We start from the raw sequence: 19,430 nt of genomic DNA, 5'->3' as shown, positions 1-19,430 counted from the left end.
AGAATAAAACAGAACAGATCGGAACGGAATGGAACGGAACGTTTGAAGGGACCTTCAAAGATCACTGAGTCAGACTGCCTGACCACTTTGGGACTAGCCAAGTCAAAGCATGTTTTTGGGGGCATTGTTAAAATACTCCTTGAACGCTGACAGACATGGGCACCAGCCACCTCTAAAGGAAGTCTGTTCCAGTGCTTGAGCACCCTCATGATGAAAACATGGCAATTGGTGGGAATCTTGGTGACTTGCTCATGGATAGGTCTGATAGGCAGGCTGCGTTGCTGATAGAATTGTAGGTTTTCTGGAGCATACCAAGTGCTTCACGCTAGGTATTTTGCATTGCTCTAGTGCAGCCAAGATGGAAGAAGATGTGAATAAGGTGCTATGATTATAACCATTCCTTGTAGATGAGAGTGTGCTGGCAGTTGGCCCTAGCAAGAAATCCAGTTTTCTGGAAAAAGATGAGTATGTACATGAAGCAAAATGGGCTGTACCCAGATACAAACTTTCCAAAATACCTCCCTCTGTATTCTCTATCTGATTTTCTGTTCATTATGAGGGAGTTCCCTCATATCTGTGGTAGTTGTGAAGGAGCAGAACTGGATGTTACTTGTCCTTGATTTCTTCAGAGCTAACCAGTCTTATGAGCATTTTGAAAAGAATCTGGAAAAGACTGATCTCCACGATAGTCTGCAAGTAAGAACCAAAAATATCCATACAACCTCCAGGAAAGATTAAAGCAGTTCTAACATTCAACGTTGTACCTTCTCCACTGTTAAAGTCTCATGCTTCTCCAGATAAAATTTTTTGGTTTTGACAACTCAGGGTTGGTCAGATTATTATAATGTGCCATTATTATCTAAAATCACAAAAAGATTTTAATGTGATGGACAACATTAAACTGTGACATTCCCATCTTTAAAGTGACACCAGAATGTCACTTAGGAAAACCCAGTTGTGTGGAATGGTCCAGAGCCCAACCCTAAATGTATAAGGATAGGAAGAAAGTGGTCAGATGTTCACTGGGTTGTGCCTAAAGTCTTCATGGACACCTTGTAGATAAATTAAAGCAAGTTAATCACAGATACGTATCTGAGAGAGAAGCAAGCTGGTTTGTAATACTGAAGAGATTAGAATAGAAGTGAGTTATTGACTGGTGTGTTTAATCACAGTCTAGCTTTTATATTTCTATTGTAATCCTAAACAATAAGGATTACATTCTTTTCTCAGAGGCACATGGATAACTGTATATTCAAGAATAGGATCACTGTGCGGAAGGAAAAAGCAGAAATCCTTGTCAACTTCAACCCATGCTTGTTATTTTTTTTTAAATTATATTGATTTTAATTTGCTGGTTTAATAGTAGTTTTCCCCTTTGTAAATGGATAAGAGCTACTTTATGAATCATCATCTCAATAGCTCCAATGCCAAACTAGAAAATGCAGTCAGTATAATTGAGGAGAAAATGTGCATTTCATTAGTAAAAGTCAGTTAAGTTCCTGTGAAAATGCAGTTTGTGTTTGAAATACTGATGTTTTTAATAAAGAACTCCCACCTGACTGCCTCCCACCAACATCTGCAGAAAGCAGAGATGGCAGATTCCAGCATGAACGACACTCTCAGCTTCCCTTTCTGTAGCATCAAGCAAGGCTGAAGGAGAAATAAAAATGAGATGAAATGCTTTTGTTGACCTAAAAATTGTGCAGGGGTTATGTTACCTGGGTGTCCCTTGTCACTAAAGTTGTCTATCCACGACTGACAAGTTGAAATACCAAAAAACAGTAGGTGTGTGATCCAGAAGAAAATATCAAGTGTAGAGCATATGATTTGAAAAAAAAAAAAAGTCAAAATATTACAGAATGATTCTTCATTTGCATGGCAGGTAGAATGAAAGACTAAGTTTCATTCTCAGGTGCTAACTGTGGTTCTGGACAACATGGATTGCTGTTGATTTCAGTGAAGATAAAGATTTCTTCCCTGGTTCAGCCTTTCCAGAGCAGCAAGGATTGGAAATGTGGGCTGCAGAACTTGCATTTTTTCATGGTGCACACTGAAGATTTTTATTTTTATTTTATTTATTTATTTATTTATTTTGTGAGGCTCCATCAATAGGAAGGAAGAAAAGTCCATGTGGATCCGCAGTCACTTGTTTCAAAAAATCTTGCCATTGTGGCAAGAAAATAAACTGTATTTATTTTGACTGTGATCAGACCAATCTGACGACAACAGAAGCTAATCAAGAAAGATACTAAAAATCAATGAAAGTAGAAATGCTTTTATTTGGGTCTGCTGGATGTTAGGATATGTCATTACTGTGAAGTTATGAAGAACCTGTTTTTCTGCCCAATTTTTATTGATTTAAAAAAAAGATGGAGAAAGTCAGTCCTCAGCTGGCATAAATAGATACCGCTTTACTGAAGTCACTGTGCATCTGTTCATTCTGGTGAAGGTTATAATTACCCCATATTGCAATCATTTTATCAGCCATAGCTAATGTTTTCTGTGTGATCCTCTAAAGCTTTTCAAGAATGAAAGCTCTGTCTGCTGCTCCCAGCACTTTGCCTCTGTGACATATGAATTGTGCCAAATACATTTTGAGTTTTTGTTTTTAAGCTCCGAGTACAAGGGTGAAGTGAAAATAAAGTGTGAATAATGGTCTTTCTCTCAAAGGCAATGTGATATTGCGTTGAGCTGAAAAATTTGCTCTCATACATATCGCCCCTGCCAGTATGAAGGGCTGATTGATGCTGAGCACGATCCAGCTTATATCTAGTGCTGGGAAGGGGGAGGGCTTTTCAGTGCTGCTGACAAAGCTTTAGCAACATCCAGGACTGGAGGCTGAACTTAGGCAAATTCAACCTTGCAATAAAATGCCACTTGCAAGCATGATGAAATATTAGAAGTTTTGGGGCCTGACGATGAATTCATCATTAAGAAGTCCTTCATATTTCCTGTTAAAATCAGACTTCAGTTTCTGGGATCAATTCTATGGCTATTTTGTGACTTGGAGGATCATGATGATCTCTTTTCATTTTGTAATTGAAGTTCTCTTTTATCTTTCCTCTCTCACTGGGCCACGAAGACAATGTATTTGCCAGAATTCTCAGAGAACCTGCAGATCTGCACAGAGATAACAATTCTCATTAAGTCCTGTCCTTTAGGACTACATATCATTGCCCACAGAGATGGGAGTAATTGTGTTTTCATTCTCATCTCCCCCACACTTGCTTGAGCTGGGTCTTGAGGACTTGTTTTGTAAGGGTTTTTCTTTTTTACCTTTTTCTTTACTACAGCACAGGAGTGGTTTACCTGATAGGACATAGATTGCCCATAATCACAGTTGATTCTGTCAGTTAGGTGACACATATCAGGCTCTGCCACTGCAGCCACTTAGCCATTCGTGCACCTCAGTGGTATGCAACAATTTCTGCTTTTGAGAGCTGGAATGATGTTTCAGTGTAATGGAAGCCTTTAGCTTCACATAGGGGCATCTGGACGGAGTTTAATGATATGGGATGCTCAAGGAGACATGCTAGTCACAAGAGCTGATTCCATTCTGATCTCAAACTCTTTAAAATACATGAAATTAGAGGTTGCTGAAGAAAAGAGCACTCTGCACCTCTCACTGGATCCAGCTCCCTGTTATTTGCTGGTCTGAAAAGCCACCTTATGAATTCCCAGGTCTGGAAATATCTTCTCTTGCAGGTTACTTGAGAAATACCATGGGTGTCTGAATAATGCTGCCTAAAATAAAATGTTTTTGTTATTGAGGTTATTGAGCAAACTTGAGAACAACGTGGCATTGTGAAATCACTGTATTCAAGAAGCAGCTCTTCCTCTACTACATTTATAGCCCTGGTAGTATCACATTCTGTTTTGACAGCTGTCAGAAGTTAAATGAAAGATATTTGAGGAGAGGAAGTGTTGAGCTACAGGAAAAACAGTTGCAGTTTCTCTTTGTGACATACATGCTGTCTGTTACTCTTCCTCTTCCCTTCTCCTCTTCCAAACTTAGGCACCTTTTATTTGCCATGACTTCTAGTGGGAGGTGGTACCATGCAACCTGTGCTACTTGCAGTGGAAGAGGATTTTTATCACCTTGTATGTAAAAGACAGTCCATACTCTGCTCCCATTTTTTCTCCTGTTCCTTGGTGACTCTTAGGCAACTGCTTTGCAGTGCAGGGAAGGAATTTGTTAGCTCACTCTTTCTTTTTTTTCTTTTTCCTTCCTAGTTGACACCGTTTATTCTTATTACTGTAGCAGGTAATGTGAAACTGTTAGAGATCTTCCCCTTAGCACTATTGAACACTTACACTCAGTGCTATGATCCGTAGGTGTTAGAGCACTGTGAATAGGAAGGGATTTCTACGCATGTTTTCTTTTTTTTGGATCCATGTCCATGGGCTGTGGAAAGAAATACTGTTTAAACTTTAACTTATTTTTGCTTTAATTTGTGCTAGGAGCACCTTAAACTTTCCCGTTATCAACTCTTTTAATTACTCTGTAACAAGTGTGCTTTCACAACTATGAACTTGTCAGGGAATTTGCAGAGCCTTAGGATAGGAAGACCGCTATACCTTCTTTGTATCACAAGGTGGCAGAAAATGCCCAGCTTATGTTCTTCATAGGCTCAGAATAGCTTGGATTCTTGTGCTGTACCACTGAGAAGTTGTATTGGATACGTCAATAGAAAAGCCTTTTTAGGGAATAAGTTACTTTGAAATATTGTCTGCGTAAATGGGCAGGAAGATCTTATTATGTAGGAAAGTCATATGCAGACATCCACAACTTGCAGAATTTGCATAATTGCATAAAAAGCCTGTACAAAATCTGTTGAAGTATTACACTCATCAATATATATGTAGGTAATGGTGTAGAAAAGACAGCTATGGAGTTAGAGTATATATAGGAATTTAGTTTTCAGTAGACTTTTGATTAAATATAAACACGCAAGCGACAGTGACAGATAACAGTAGATCTGTATAGACTGCCTGACAGTTTTTGGCTAAAAAAGCTACTGAGATGATTTGTTATCAGACTTGATTATTTCTAAAGATCTCAGGGACTGTTACATCAAGTCTTTGATCTGAGAGCTACTATTTATTTTCTCTCTCTCACCCTCTGTGTATGTGAGCTTATCTGTTTGTGCGTTTGCAATATTTCTGCTGGTAACTGGTGTTACATTAATTTACAATTAAAAAACATTGAAGGAGAAATAGCAACATTTAGAAGTTTGCCAGACAGCTTAGAATTAAATTTCGATTTTTTTTTTGGCCAAGAGAATACATTTTAACTGTATTTTGCCAAGCGTCTCAGACTTTTTCTGAATAATGGCACTATTTCTGTGAACATGTCTCTGAGCACATGGGCTTGAACAGCTTGTTAAAGGCTTACATATGAAAGACTTATATAAGGTATAGGAGGGAAAATGGTATTATTATGAAAGTGTAAAAATAGATATTACAATATCTGCTTGTATAATTGACTGATCCAGACATGAACAAGGTGCCTTAAGTATCTGTCTCTGCTTCATGCTGCTATTGCACTGGGTGCTTTTTCATGTAATAAGCATTAGTTTTGTGAAATGCCTGAGTGAGGATGGTTTTAAACCAAACCTCTGGGCATTGCTTTTGAAAATTAGATCATTACCAAGTTGTCAATATGAAGTTAAATATAAACTCCTTTCTAAAATATCTTGGACAAGATATTTGTCTGGTATCTTAACTAAGTAAATTAAGTAATCCTTATGTTAAATATGTGAATCTGAACTCACTGAATAGAGGAAAAATAGCAAGAAAAAAGAAAAAAAAATTGGGCTATTGTCAGCATATCTTGAGTGTGGTTTGTCCTAGTTTAGTGTAGTTTTGAGACATTTTGCGTTGAGTCTGAAAGGCCTTTCAGTGTCAATCCAAAGCTGTGAGTGAACTGGCTTCCAGCTTTGTTGCTTATCTGTTGCCACACCTTGGGCAAGGCCTCCAGCCTGGCTCGACTTGCTTTTTCGCTTTCCATTTGCCTTAATTGCTTGTAGTTCATATACCCCTAAGAGGGACTGTAATTCTAATGCATATTTGTACTGTTCATTGAACTTAGGACCGAGTGGTAACTGAGGGCTGAGCTACTGAAGTACAAAGAGTTGAAATACATGTGTTGCAAGTATTCTCCTTGAGATATGGGTTGGCTCCTCCTTGACAGAGGCTTATGGCCAGCCCCGAGAGGTGATTTTCCTTACATCAGTACATCCCTGTCTTTTCATTCAGTGGAGTACTAAGGCTGGAGGTTGGATGCAGCAGACTGGAAGGGCACAGGCAGCTGTTTCCAGTGCCTGTCTGCTAGAGCTTGTCATTTTGTTTCACAGTATGGAAGGTGCAAGAAGTGACAGGATGAAATAAGCACACAAAGAGCCAGCTGTTTTATGTGGCCATGTTAACGAATAAGCCAGGAGTGAAGTTAACTTCATGTGAAGCAGTTTAAATTATTTATTTTCAATTCTAGAACTGTAGTTACCACGTTGTTCAGTCAGAGCCCTGTTGACAGGCTGACATTAATTACTCCACTGGAAACACATCACATTAGCTGGAAACTATTGTTTTCAGCTATCATTCATTGTTCCATGAAAAGGTGCAGCCTACACAAACACTGGCAAATGGCTTCTCCTCCATCCGTGGAAGTGCCTTTGGATGTGTGCTAATAAAAGGGACGGACTGACTTTTTTCTCCCTTCTTGTTCAGCATTGCAATGAGTTAGGGACTACAGAATGGCTCAGTTGAGGAGTGGAGAGAATACGTCTACTGGAAAATGAATGGCTGTCAACCTGGAGTTGCAATGTTATGTTTTTGTAGACGCTCTTGTTGCATGGCTAATACAATTTTAGTCTATGGGCAGAGTGCATGTATGCAGCATTTATCCATTACAGTGTTGGATTATGCCTAATAACATCTAATTTTTTTTTCAGGTTAGGCCAAAGACCCTGATTCCAGACAGCCTCCCTATTTCCCCATGCAGAGACCAACCATCCAAGCAGCCTCCAACCTTCCAAAAGGCGACTGTCGTCAGCATCAAAAATCCCAGCCCTGCCCTCCCCACTGCCAACAACACCGTCAGCCATGTAGAGACGCCTAACAGCCAGGCACAGAGCGTCACTGATCCTACCCCTCTCTCATCACCTCTGAGCAGTGCCGGTGTGGCCTACGCCATCATCTCCACCTCCCCCAGCAATGCAGCCCCTATCAGCACCAGCGCTACTGTCTCTGTGGTCAATGACAGCATCAAAGTGCAGCCACTCCTCATCAGCGCCGATAGCAAGGTAGGTTCAGATTCGTGCTGCCTTTGAGGTGCCAAACACGGGAATTATGATGCTGATGTGAGCAGGATGTTCACAGAATCACTGAGGTGGGAAGAGAATTCTGCTCCGTCCCCTGCTCAAGCTGGGACACCCAGAACAGTGTGCTCAGGACCACATCCAAGTGGCTTCTGGAGATTTACAAGGAGGAGACTCCAAAACCTCTGGGCAACCTGTGCCAATGCTCTGACAACTGCACAGCAGAGAATTGCTTCCTGGTATTCAGAGGGAACCTCCTCTGCTCCAATTTGTGCCCATTGGCTCTGATTCTGGCACTGGGCACCATAGAGAAGACCCCACTTCCATCTTCTGTCTACCTTCTCTTCATGGATTTGCACATGTTGAATAGATCCCCTGAAGCATTCTCTTTTCCAGGCTGACAAAGCCCGCTGTTTCAGCCTTTCCTCACGGAACTGCTTGAGTGTATTGATAGCCCACAATTGGACTCTTTCTAATAAGTGCCTGTCCCTCTTGTCCTGCACAGCTCTATATGGAATAATGCCGGTGGTTTCTGGGAAAAGAAACATTCAGAAAGCAATGGGAAAATCCTTAGCAGGACACATGGATGCCAGTAAACATTTATCAATGTAAATAGCCTGTTTTTAGTGGGATTAAAATGCATCAGTATATAACTTGACATTATGATCTTCCCTTTTCTTAAACCATTTCTTATTAATAATATTTCAGATTTCTTTGCAGGCTCAAATTTCCTATGGACTCCCTCTTCAATTATATGGTGATATCAGTTATATCAACTGGTCCCAGGGGAATGTATCAAATAATCAGGCATTCCCTTCTATGTTTCCAGGGGCAAGCCAAATGAAATGAGAGATCAGAGTTTCAAAACTGATCAACAGATCAGTAGGAAAAAATCAAGTTATAAATTTATTGTTTCCTGTTTGTACAGTTTTTCAGCTTTGAAATACAAGAACTTCACCACTCGTGTAGTGTACCAGAAATAGATTCAATGAAGTCTGCCAATAAAACCAGCAGACATTCATTGTAATTTGCTGCTAGGATCCCGCTGCTCTGGATATTATTGGCAGCACAGGTTTTCATACAGTGCTAACAAAGAATACAGGATGCAGTATGGTTTGTGAATAAATAAAACTAAGCATCTCTTCCATACTTCTCTAAAATTATTTATTTTTCTTTCTCAAACTAGTTACTGGTTAAAAAAATACCTTTTTATGCTATTGAGTCTTTTAGAGTGACTGAGTGGAAATCAAGTACCCATATATAACAGTTAAATAAATTGGTCTAAGGTTAGCAATTAGATGGAAGAGACTCCATGTTGAAATCCAATAGCTTTCATCAAGAAGGTGAACTTGGGAAACTTCCATACTCCTTTATGAAGCTTTGATTATGGGTGTAAAGTCACGTGTGTAGTTCTGGCATCAAAAATTGTCTTTCTTTCCTTTTAATTTAATGCCTTCCGAGGTAATGTTATTTGTAACATGTAAATCTTTATGTAGTAAATCAGACAGTAATAGATGCATGCATAAGAAATCTGTATAATAATTCCTATAGATAAGGTTCTAAAACTCAGTTAATTTTAATTTAAAAAGTGTATTTTACTTTGTTTACACAAAACTGGATGTCCACCACTCATAATCCGTAAATACTAGGACTCAACTCTGATCTCAGTTACATCAGTATTTCTGAGGAGCACCTTCCCTCCACTCCACGTGTACTTACTCTGAAATAACACTGGGATGACTGAGGTCAGGCTATTACTTTGAGTGTATAGTAGTTCCATCTCTTCTATGTGTATGTGAAGTGAATTAAAGGAAACAATTTAGAATCACTGACAACCTGGATAGTAAATTTAGGCCACTGAAACAGCTTCACTAGCCCTCTGAATACAGTGTCCTGATTTGCAGAGATGTTAATGTCAAATGGCTCCCTTAGGCTGCTGCTAGTTTATGATACATCTATAAAGATTAATCTGTGGAAAGTTTAGTAGAGATTTAGAGACCTAAGCTAGGTATCCAGTTCTTGATACTATTGACTTATGATTTGCATTTATTATCTACATAGGTATCAACTAACCATTCTGTGAAGAATCAAGTTTCAGGCAGAAAATTCCAGTTTCGTGTAGTGAATTCTGTTCTTTTGTTTGTACGTTGTCTTTTAGGTTATCATTATTCAGCCTCAAGTCCAAACCCAGACAGAAAGTAAAGTGGAGACAAAGAAACCTCCTGAAGAGTCAGCTCAGGGACCCCCTCCTACCAAAAAGAAAAAGGAGGAAAATCCAGAGGTGATTTATTTTATTATTAGTAGTATTGTAAATCTGTTACAGTATGGTTGAACTCTAGGGACCATTTTTAAACACTTTTCTGCGTGCATATATAATTACTGTATTTGTGCTTGTGGTTGATTGCAAATGGAGTGATTCCTGCCCTAGAGAGCTACTCTGACAAGTTTGGTTTGCATCATTCAAATCTTCCATTGTCGCAGAATGTAAGAACTGTAGGTCTTACAATGATCCAGGCACCTTGTATGAGTATAATTGTATTTCTTCTGAAAGATATATACAAGCTGATAATATTTTATTTTATGCTAGCAAATAACTAACACCAGCTTTACAGGCTGTATATGAGATCAAATTAATATTTCTTTCTATAAGCTGATCTTTTACATTTTTGTTCTCTTTGTAATGAATTTTGCAACCTCTAGATTGCGTGTAGCGACATATTTCTATGCATTTGCTGTGTGCTTGCTATTCAATATGTACACATTCTCTCTCTGAATAAAGAGCAGGTTATAGGGTTAAAACTCTTTCATGAACTATATTTACTATGTAAAAGAAAAATACAAATCAGAAGATGTAGAAATGGAGACTATGTTTAACAAGCGTTTTGGTTTTACTAGATATATTCAAATTAGATTGTGCATACTTTTGAGGCAATTTGAGAAATTATACAAGCTGAATTTACTTCTGATGTTGAAATGCTCAGATTACGTGACGTCCTAACCTTATTACTCTAATATGCTTGTAGCAAGAAGGCATTCTCGGAGCTGTAGGTATAAGAGCACTAGTGCAATATAAGTTTTTAATGTTATGTGAGCAGTGTGGGTGGTAGTTCGTTTTACCATTTTGAGAGGCTTGTATACTTAAAAGAGTGTTAAGGAATAAATATTGTGACTTCTGGCCTAGAACATCACAGCTTTATGCAGAAGCCCTGCTGAACAACAGTTACGAAATCTCCCCAGCTTAAAATCTGACTTTTGGTATGAATCTTCATTGTCACTGAACAATCGGACCACATGAATCTATTTTCTTTAGAGAAATGTTTCCTTATTATTATTATTGTGCAGCACCTGCTGGGCAGAAAGGCTAGTAGATTCTGCTTGAAAAAGAATTTTAGAAAAAAACATCATCTTTTCTTTGCCCATAACTTATCCCCTGCAAAAGTATATTAAGCAAATATCTTCCAGAGGGATGCAGGAAGAGACCACGTGACTGGGGACACATGTTGGTATAGCTTTCTGTTAAATTGCTAATGAGCATGTCCTGGTGTCAATGGTCTCTTTGGTTGCCTTTTTGTAACCAAGATCATTGTTCCCATAGTACATACAGGAGGCCTCAGCAAGCATGTTTTTCTGGGTAGGTAGGATGCTGAAGCCGTGTCCTTAAGTATGAAAGTATGACTTTTTTTTTCTTTTCTTAGATTTGTTTCACAGCTATAAATATATAGGTCTTTAGGTCTAGAGTTAATTTCTTTTGTGCTTTGAAAGTAAACTTTAGTAGATTATAATGTATTTGAGCAATTAGTGTAATTAGAGCTAACAACATAATTAGTGTAAACACATGTAATGACATAAATAGAACATGCAATTATAAAATGAAATGGTTTTGTAAAAATCTTTGTTTTGCTTCATGAAAAGACATACTGCATATTTCTAAAAGCAGTCATGGCTGTTTAACAGATGATTAAATTTGAGACAAAGAGTAACAAAGATACTGTGATCTTTTCTTAAGGAAAACAAGCATCCTAGGCATTTCTCTCCACACCTTTATTTGTCTTCAAAGCACAAAACTGAGGCAGGAACTCAAGTATGTCTCAACATAAATTTCCATTGTGAGAGATGGGATTGAACAAATTACATTTAAAATTCAAAATAAATAATCCAGAAATAACCAGACCTTCCAGTAGCCAGGAGTTCCACCTGCAGTTCCTGAGTTTCTAAACAAACAAGAGATCGAGGATGCTGGCTGTCTTTTGTCCTGACCTTGAACTTTCTGCTCCCCAGCTAGAAATTAAGGAATTGTGCTAGGGAGCAGTTCTTCTGTGAAGAAAGTGCCTGTTATTTTTCTGTCATCAGTGTGTTGTTGTTGTTTTACTGAGTTTAGTACAGAAAGAGACGGTCAGAATTGCACAAAACATTTTGCATTTCATTTTGTGTGTCAGTAAAATGTTACATTTCTGGTACTTTTTTAGCGTTTTTTTATTTAAAAGAAAAACTAATGCCAGAAATGCTGGTTGTTTAGCTAACAGTGTTTTAAATTCTATCTAAGAAGGACAAAGAGATACTCATTGCTGTTTTGGACTAAATGCTAGTGATTAAAAAGCTGGAAAAACTAAAGGATCAGTTTTGTGGATTCCTGCGCAGAGAAGAAACAGCATTGCCTTGCCATTACTCTGTGGTACTTGAAAGCAAAGCACTGCAGTGGAAGCAGTATTCTGAGTTTAATCCAATAGGCTGCATGAGCATGAAATAGCAAAACCCATTTTAAAAATGCTGTTAATATAATATGCTTGTTAAAATGAATGCAGCTTTTACTGAATCCTTTAAAAAGAATCCATCTTCCAAACAACTATAAAAGCTAATGCTTCCTTTCTTTAATAGTGAGATAATTATCAAGTCCATTTATGAAAGCTCTTCGTACGTTAAGCAAGTATGCTGTCATTACGTTTAATTAGATATATATTTGAATACTGTTAGTATAAATAGAGAAAATTGTTTAGCAAGGGTTCCTGTACACAAATAATGTTAGTTTAGATGTCAGAAAATACATGCTCCCTTTACAGCCTGATCTTTGGGTAAGATAGACAATCTATGCTCCTTTGGGAAAATACAGTTTCACATTAACCATTCCAACTCTCTGATTCTGTATTGAAATGTCTCTATCACTTCTGCTCAGAGTGCTGATGTATCCTGCCACGAAGTTACTTTCAGTAGGGGTGGAGAGAAGCTTGTAATTCTACTCAATTGACAAATTTTCTTCTCAGATCTTCTCAGTGGGTCTCAGATCAAATATTCATCTTTCCCTTCACATGTGGAATCCCCACTGTGTGTAGCTGGTGTTTTAGACATGTAAGGAGTGAGCATTAATGAAATCAGGGTACGACATGCGAATGTACATGTGCTTGTCATTACCAAAGTTATGGAGGGCAAAAATATGGCATATGTCCCATCCAAATTGCTGGTGATTAGGATTTAAATTATATTTCTTTAATCTACAGGAGGAATTACATACTAGGGGATCGTGGAATGACAGTATTCCTATCTTATGGCTTTGTTAGTTCATCTTCTGAATGTAGATATTTTCACAGATGGAAGAACAGTATGGATATCCAATCCTCACCCTCTAACCCACTCCTTAGCTAGATCCTTTATTTCTAAAATGAGGATGTGCTTCCTTTTACTGATGCATGAAAGTGACTTACTAGTTGATTTTATCCTGGGCTGAAAATTGAATCATCAACAAGATGGTCAAATTAATTTTGACTTGGGACTGTTGAAATGTGTTCTTCTGACATTTCTCTGGTTGAAACAGAACATTTTGACCTTATACTACCTAAACATTCCAGTTAGTTCAACCTAAACCTATTCATTTTATTTTGGGTGAGCATGATGATCATATCCTCCAATGGTCATAGGGTGCTTTGCCACAGTTGGATTGTGAGTTTTGCTTGCCTGGGCCCCTAATAGCTTGAGTTTTCAAGTTAGATTCTCTCTCCTGTGGAATAGCACCTGGTGAAAATGCCACCTGTGTAACATGGCCCAACAAGGCTGTTCAGAACAGCACAGAAAGGAGGCCTTGTGTTATCCCGGGTCTGACTTGAAACCAAGAGTTCAGTTCAGTTTGGGCTAGGAACTACATAGCAAAATTTCAGTTTTCCATTTAAGAAAACAGAATGCATAAAAAGGAATTTCTGATCCAGCAAAACTTTTTCTGCCAGGAAGAATTTCCAATGAGAAATCACTGACACAAAATGTAAGTCTGCTCTAGTACTTGACCTATTACTGCACAGCTATGTTTTGAAGTTTTGTTGATATTCAAATGTGTTTTATATGTATACAATGTACAAGAATTCTGAGTCGTATTTTAGATCACATTCCCCACTGTCAAATGAGTTCACCACTGTCAGTGCAAGGTATTTGTTCACTCCCCACTGGGGCAAAGTACCAGAGTGTCTATTTGTAGTCCACGCACGTTATAATTTTTCTGTAACTTAGGAAAAGCAATTTCTGAACTGTTCTGTACACAGAATCACAGAATCACAGAATGGCCAGAGTTGGAAGGGACCTCAAGGGTCACCAAGCTCCAACCCCCCTGCCACATGCAGGGCCACCAATCTCCACATTTAATACTAGACCAGGCTGCCCAAGGCCCCATCCAATCTGGCCTTGAACACCTCTAGGGGTAGAGCATCCACAACCTCTCTGGGCAGCCTGTTCCAGCATCTCACCACTCTCTGAAGAATTTCCCCCTGACTTCCAACCTAAATCTTCCCTCCCTCAACTTAAAACCATTTCCCCTCGTCCTGCTGTTATCTACCCTTTCAAAGAGTTGATTCTCCTCCTGTTTGTAGGCTCCCTTTAGGTACTGAAAGGTTGCAATTAGGAGAGACTAATTAGGAGAGTCTCTGTTGGGAGACTATACTTCTAATGTCTTCTTGATTATTAACAGATGTATTTACAGCATTGTAAAGCTCAGTGAAAGTGTGTGTCATATTTTCTTAGTACAGCTTGCTCATATCCAGTAAAAACAGTGCCAGGTCCAGACAGTGATACTAATACACAATCACTTCTTCAGAGAGTGGAGTAACAATGCAACTGGCAATATGAAATTGAATGGACTGGATTTTGATCATGTGTTATGTAGCATTAGTACTCATACAGCACTGGCCTTATGTCTCTGAACACTACTTATATTCTACAAGTAGGGCATGACTGACCAGGCATATCTGAAGCAAATCTTGAATTGCTTTTTCATATGCATTTAGGTAATAGACATTTCTAAAAGACCTTTATTAAGCTTATTCTATCAGTGCTAGATTACTTACTTCTACCAGGATTGTCACAATAGAAAATCTAACCCCTGTTTATTTTTTCCATAGAAAATTGCCTTCATGGTAGCATTAGGACTGGTTACCACAGAACATTTGGAAGGTAAGATGGCATGTGTTGTTTCACAGTTCAGATTTTGAGTGATATTTTTTCTCTCTGCTGCTCCACAGCTGAAAGAAATGGGTGGTTTTGTCCTCAGAAGGGCAATTAAAGATCAGGTAAAATGTTGCTTGTGCACAGTTGTGCTTTTCAGCCTCAAACTAATGGGCGTCTGTGTTTTGCTCTGCCTCCCATTTTATCACACATCTCATGGTGTGACAACTGGCTCTGCAGCCAGCAGCAGCATGCCTGGCATAACTGGTGTTGGGGCTCAATCTGTCAACGTGGTCTTTTAAAGGCAGTTACCTACCAAGAAAGATAGTGAAGCTGGAAGTCTGCAAAGGCTCTGGCCAACGCTGGTCTGCCTGAAGTGTCAGCAGGAGTCATTCAAAGATTGAATGATTTATCCCAGCCTTCTGTAGCGAGCATGCCCTCCCTTCTTTCCTCGTGTGAGAAGGACATGCTCTTATTTCTGTCCATCTTTAGAGTTCCACAGAATAATGTATATGACAGTAATGAAATTCTGCATTTGCTTTATGTGTTTTTAAGTGGATTTAAAAACTACCTATCCCAAGGTCTTCCTTTTCCCACTCCTTTTTATTTAGCCAAAATAAGCAGACTTTCATAAGCCTGATCTTGCTCGTGTGAGAGTTGCTAGTACACCTTCCTAGGCCTATAAATATGTGTTCAAACAGATATTGCATATAATCTAAAAGCAGCTGTTGCATACTGTTTGCTTTTCTTTTCCATCCTTCCAAAAAAACCTTGCAGAAGTTAGCAGATTTGTACCATTCTTTGCTCTACCTTTGTCTTTCTGAATAAGGATGTAGATGAGAGCAAAAAAGAACTTGTTCAGCAAATTTACCAGTGGTGTTAAATGGGTTCGGGGGTTTCTCGGCAGAATGGGCACATTCTCATGGAGAGAGGAGTTATTGTTAAGAAAAAATCTACAGGTTGATGTGTTTTGGTTATGTGGTCAGTCAGTTCAAGTTGGTGAGATTCCACTGATATACGGAGTGCTAATCTGGTGTCCAGGCCAGCCAAGAGTGAATCCTGATAACAAAAATGTTAATGATAATTGACACTGCTTATGACTGTTTATGTGCTTTAGAGTTAGCCACATTCTTAGATTCCTTGCTGATTTAAGAGTCCAACTTATTTACAGCTTTTTTTTAATAAAGTACATTTTTCTTCTCTTCTCTGGTTTTAAGAGTGGCTGTGAATTATGGAGAAAATAGTGTGTTAATTATAAAGGCTTCTTCATACATGCAGCAGGTTTTCTGGGCTTTCTTTTTTTCTTTGCTTCTTTTCTGTCTCTTTCCTCTTTAAAACTGCATTTTAGAAAATCATTTGATGTCCCAGCGACTGAGAATTTGAAAGCATTTTAGAGAAACTTTAAGCCATCAGCCCTTTTAATGCCTTAATGATAATGGATTGAAATGGAAATTAAAAAGCCACAGCAATTTTGAGAGAAGATTTTTAATCCAAAAAGTGCAAATGATGACTGGTTCTTGTTTTCTTTGTCTAGGGAAAATAGGACAGCATTTGAAATTATGCTGAAGTGGAAATTATGCTTGCAACAGAGAGAACTTTGTTTTGAATAATTCTTTGCTCTTTGATTTTATTGGAACTAATAAATTGTTCACATGGATTTAATGCTTATGTTCAAAATGACAAGAACTGCTCTGCTCTGCTTGTTGTACAGAACAGTAAATGCAGAGATGCACATTTTGAACCTAACTACTACAATACTTATCCTCCAGAATCAATTCTTTCAGATATATTCAATTTTTATATTCCCACTATCTTGAAATAAATAGCTGTCACCAAGAGCTATTTACTATGGAAAGGGTATTTTGTCGTGACTGTTGGTGATTACAGCTCCCAAAAATACCCTCATAGCTTTCACAGGCTAAAGGTTATTGTTTTAGTGCTGTGTCATGTTTATGGTTATCAGCCACTGTGATTTACCAGAAGTATGCTCATTATGCGGTTCTGTTTCTCTTAGTACTTCTAATGTATTCCTCAGTTTTACATTTTTTGAATTAGGCTGTGTCAGGATTGAGTCATTAAAAGCCTATTCACTCAGTAACATCATCTCAGTGTTACTGATTTTCTTCGTTATATTCATTAATTTTGTGATGGGGAGCTGTGATACCTTTCTTATAAGGATTTCTCTACCAGCCCAGTCTTTCCACCTGACTTCCATAGGAAGTTCTTTCCCCTTGCTGGGAAAAGAACTCTGTTCTGCAGATCCCCAGTCCTCAACAGTAAATGATCATCAGAGCCCATTCCTCTGGTGTTTTGCAGGATACAGATTGCATTGAAGAGGAAGAGGAATTGTCATTACAGGCCTTATTCAATAACCATACAGAGTGTTTTTTGATGAAGGCAGTAGCTTGTGGAAGCCTCCAACATAAAGCTATCTTCAATTTTATTTATCTCTGACAAATGCATTACCACTTAGGTTTCCTTCTTTCTGTTTGGTTTATATTTTTAAAAATTAACAAACCAAAGAATAGATCTGTGATGCAGTGTATGGTTGTGACATTGAAAGTTCAAAGAATACTTTCAGCATTGCCATTGTGTTAAAATAAATAAATAAAATTAAAATCTAGAATAAGAAAAAAAAAAAAGAGAACATTCTAAATAATTCTTACTGCAGGTCTTGCTAATGAAAAAAAAAAAAGCTGAAATATTTCCATTTTTATTATTGGGTTGTTTTAATAAATTAAAACAAATTATTTATTTTTACTTCTTTAAGCCCTGCTGTGAAAGAGGTAGCAGAGAAAACATGCTCAGTACTTTTTAGCAGAAGTAGCAAGCAGCAAGCAACAAAAGATTGTATCTCAGTCTTTGCCTCTGGTCTAACGGGATGTGATTACTTATAGATATGTTCCTGGATGTATGCACAAGGAGTTCTATAAATGAAGTGCTGACACTGTGCCCTCCCTCCCTGATGGCACTATAGGGTAGAGTACATCCAGTGCCATTTCAGTTCATTAGTCTCTCTCTATTTCCTTCTATTTCCACTATGATTATGTTTCCCCCCCAGCCAGCTTTTATCTCTTCACCACACTGATGCCTCTTCCAAAGCTGCGTTCCAGGTCTCTACCACATGTGTCGGTCAGGCTCCAGCAAATATTTCTGTTGCCTTGGTGAGAGAATGTATCAAATAAATTCTCTCTTAATCCTGGGACCCAAAAGGGCAGAGAGCTACAGATCCATCATGGGCTTCTCATGAAGACACTCAGCCTAGCTGTGCACTCTGACACATGGAAATCTCTGCCGTGTCAGGTCCTTTGTTTCTTTTCCCAAACCAGTGATCTTGCAGCCCTGTGACAACCTTTGAGAAGCAGTAAGTCTGGGCAGCCCTTGCTCCAGCTTTTTACCTACACTGCCATGCAGATACTGAGGTGCTGCAGCCCCTGGATTCACTGACCGGCTTGGGTTACTGGAGCTGGCTGCAGAAACCACAGCTCCTGCTCACACTGCTGGAATCAAAGCCCAAAGTCAGTGGTTATCCACTTCCTCTCTCTCTACTAGCATCAAGGCACACAAGTTCTTCTTCTATTACATCCCTGGCACTTTTGGCCTGGAGTGCATTCCCTTTCTAAGACTGAGACCACCTTTCTTCCTGTGGCTCTATGGCAGATTAATGGATCTACAGGTAGCACTCATGCAGCTGCTGACGCCATATTCCCATCATGATGTAGGGTTTGGAAGCTTCAGGATGGTGATTTCTTCATAGCCAGGTAATACTTTAATGGTAGGACAGAGCCATTACCCACACAAGAGCCTCCTCTTTGCAGGTGTCATAGCAGTGGGGATGTTAACAACATGCTGCCAGTGGTTGCAACCAGGGAGTTTATTGCACATTGCTGTACAGTCTTGCATCACATGTTTCTTATAATGAAATGCTTCATAGCTTCAGGAGGCACGTGGCAGCATATATCTATCCAATGTCAGTCTGGGAGTCAGACCTGTCTTGAACTGTGCTAGAAAAAGACACCCAAGTGTGAGAGGTGATGTTCTCACGCCAGTGAGAAAACCCAGACAGAATATGCAAGTGGTTGTTCCTCTTTTTTTCTTGTCTATATGATTTTCTTCTGCTACATCCATCAACCCAAGAAGTGTCAGCTTAGCCAATAGCCCTTTGGGAATGAGAAGTTTCAAATCAATATCCGGGAACTCAGAGCCATAAAAAATCCATGCAGATTGTTGGCCTCATTCCTAGTGACACTATGTTCAGGATGTGACCAGTAATACTCATACCATACACTGCCCTTTTTTTACTCATGGGGAAGGTGCTTGCAAGCCAGAAGTGTGTGTCAAGAATCATCATAAGCATCCTGAAAAATGGACTGTATTATACTGTTGGGTCGCAAATGAGAGCTAGAATTCAATATTCTGAATTTTGTGGAAATTCTGAGATGGGACTCTTTACCTCAAATATTTATAGGAGATACCAGACCTTCTGCAGAACCAGATGGTGTCTTCAGTTTCTGTAGGGTGTGCTCCTGGTGCTTTGATGGGCTGATGGTTAGTGTTCCTGCCATTTCCTCTTCTTGGAAATGTGCTCAAAGCAAGACACAATGGAAGTGACTATGGGAACATTCAGCCTAACGGGATCTCTCAGTGCAGAGTATAAACTTTGCTATAAGAATTTCATTTGGTAAATATTTTGAA

General features: G+C 38.8%; 1 protein-coding gene across 1 annotated transcript in view; it reads left to right on the top strand.

The window, feature by feature from the left end:
- The first annotated feature begins 218 nt into the window (after positions 1 to 218).
- PHF21B (PHD finger protein 21B) overlaps positions 219 to 19,430 on the top strand; it is a 34,698-nt gene continuing 15,486 nt past the window's right edge. The window contains exons 1-5 of the mRNA XM_031553671.1: positions 219 to 292; positions 564 to 696; positions 6,954 to 7,304; positions 9,478 to 9,600; positions 14,693 to 14,744. Of these exons, the coding sequence (XP_031409531.1) occupies positions 219 to 292; positions 564 to 696; positions 6,954 to 7,304; positions 9,478 to 9,600; positions 14,693 to 14,744 (733 nt within the window). The remainder of the gene's footprint in view (positions 293 to 563; positions 697 to 6,953; positions 7,305 to 9,477; positions 9,601 to 14,692; positions 14,745 to 19,430) is intronic.

This window comes from Meleagris gallopavo, chromosome 1 (assembly GCF_000146605.3).
Source record: "Meleagris gallopavo isolate NT-WF06-2002-E0010 breed Aviagen turkey brand Nicholas breeding stock chromosome 1, Turkey_5.1, whole genome shotgun sequence".
NCBI lineage: Eukaryota > Metazoa > Chordata > Aves > Galliformes > Phasianidae > Meleagris > Meleagris gallopavo.
Note: the sequence above shows the minus strand (reverse complement) of the source record. Positions and strands in the feature narration are given on the sequence as shown.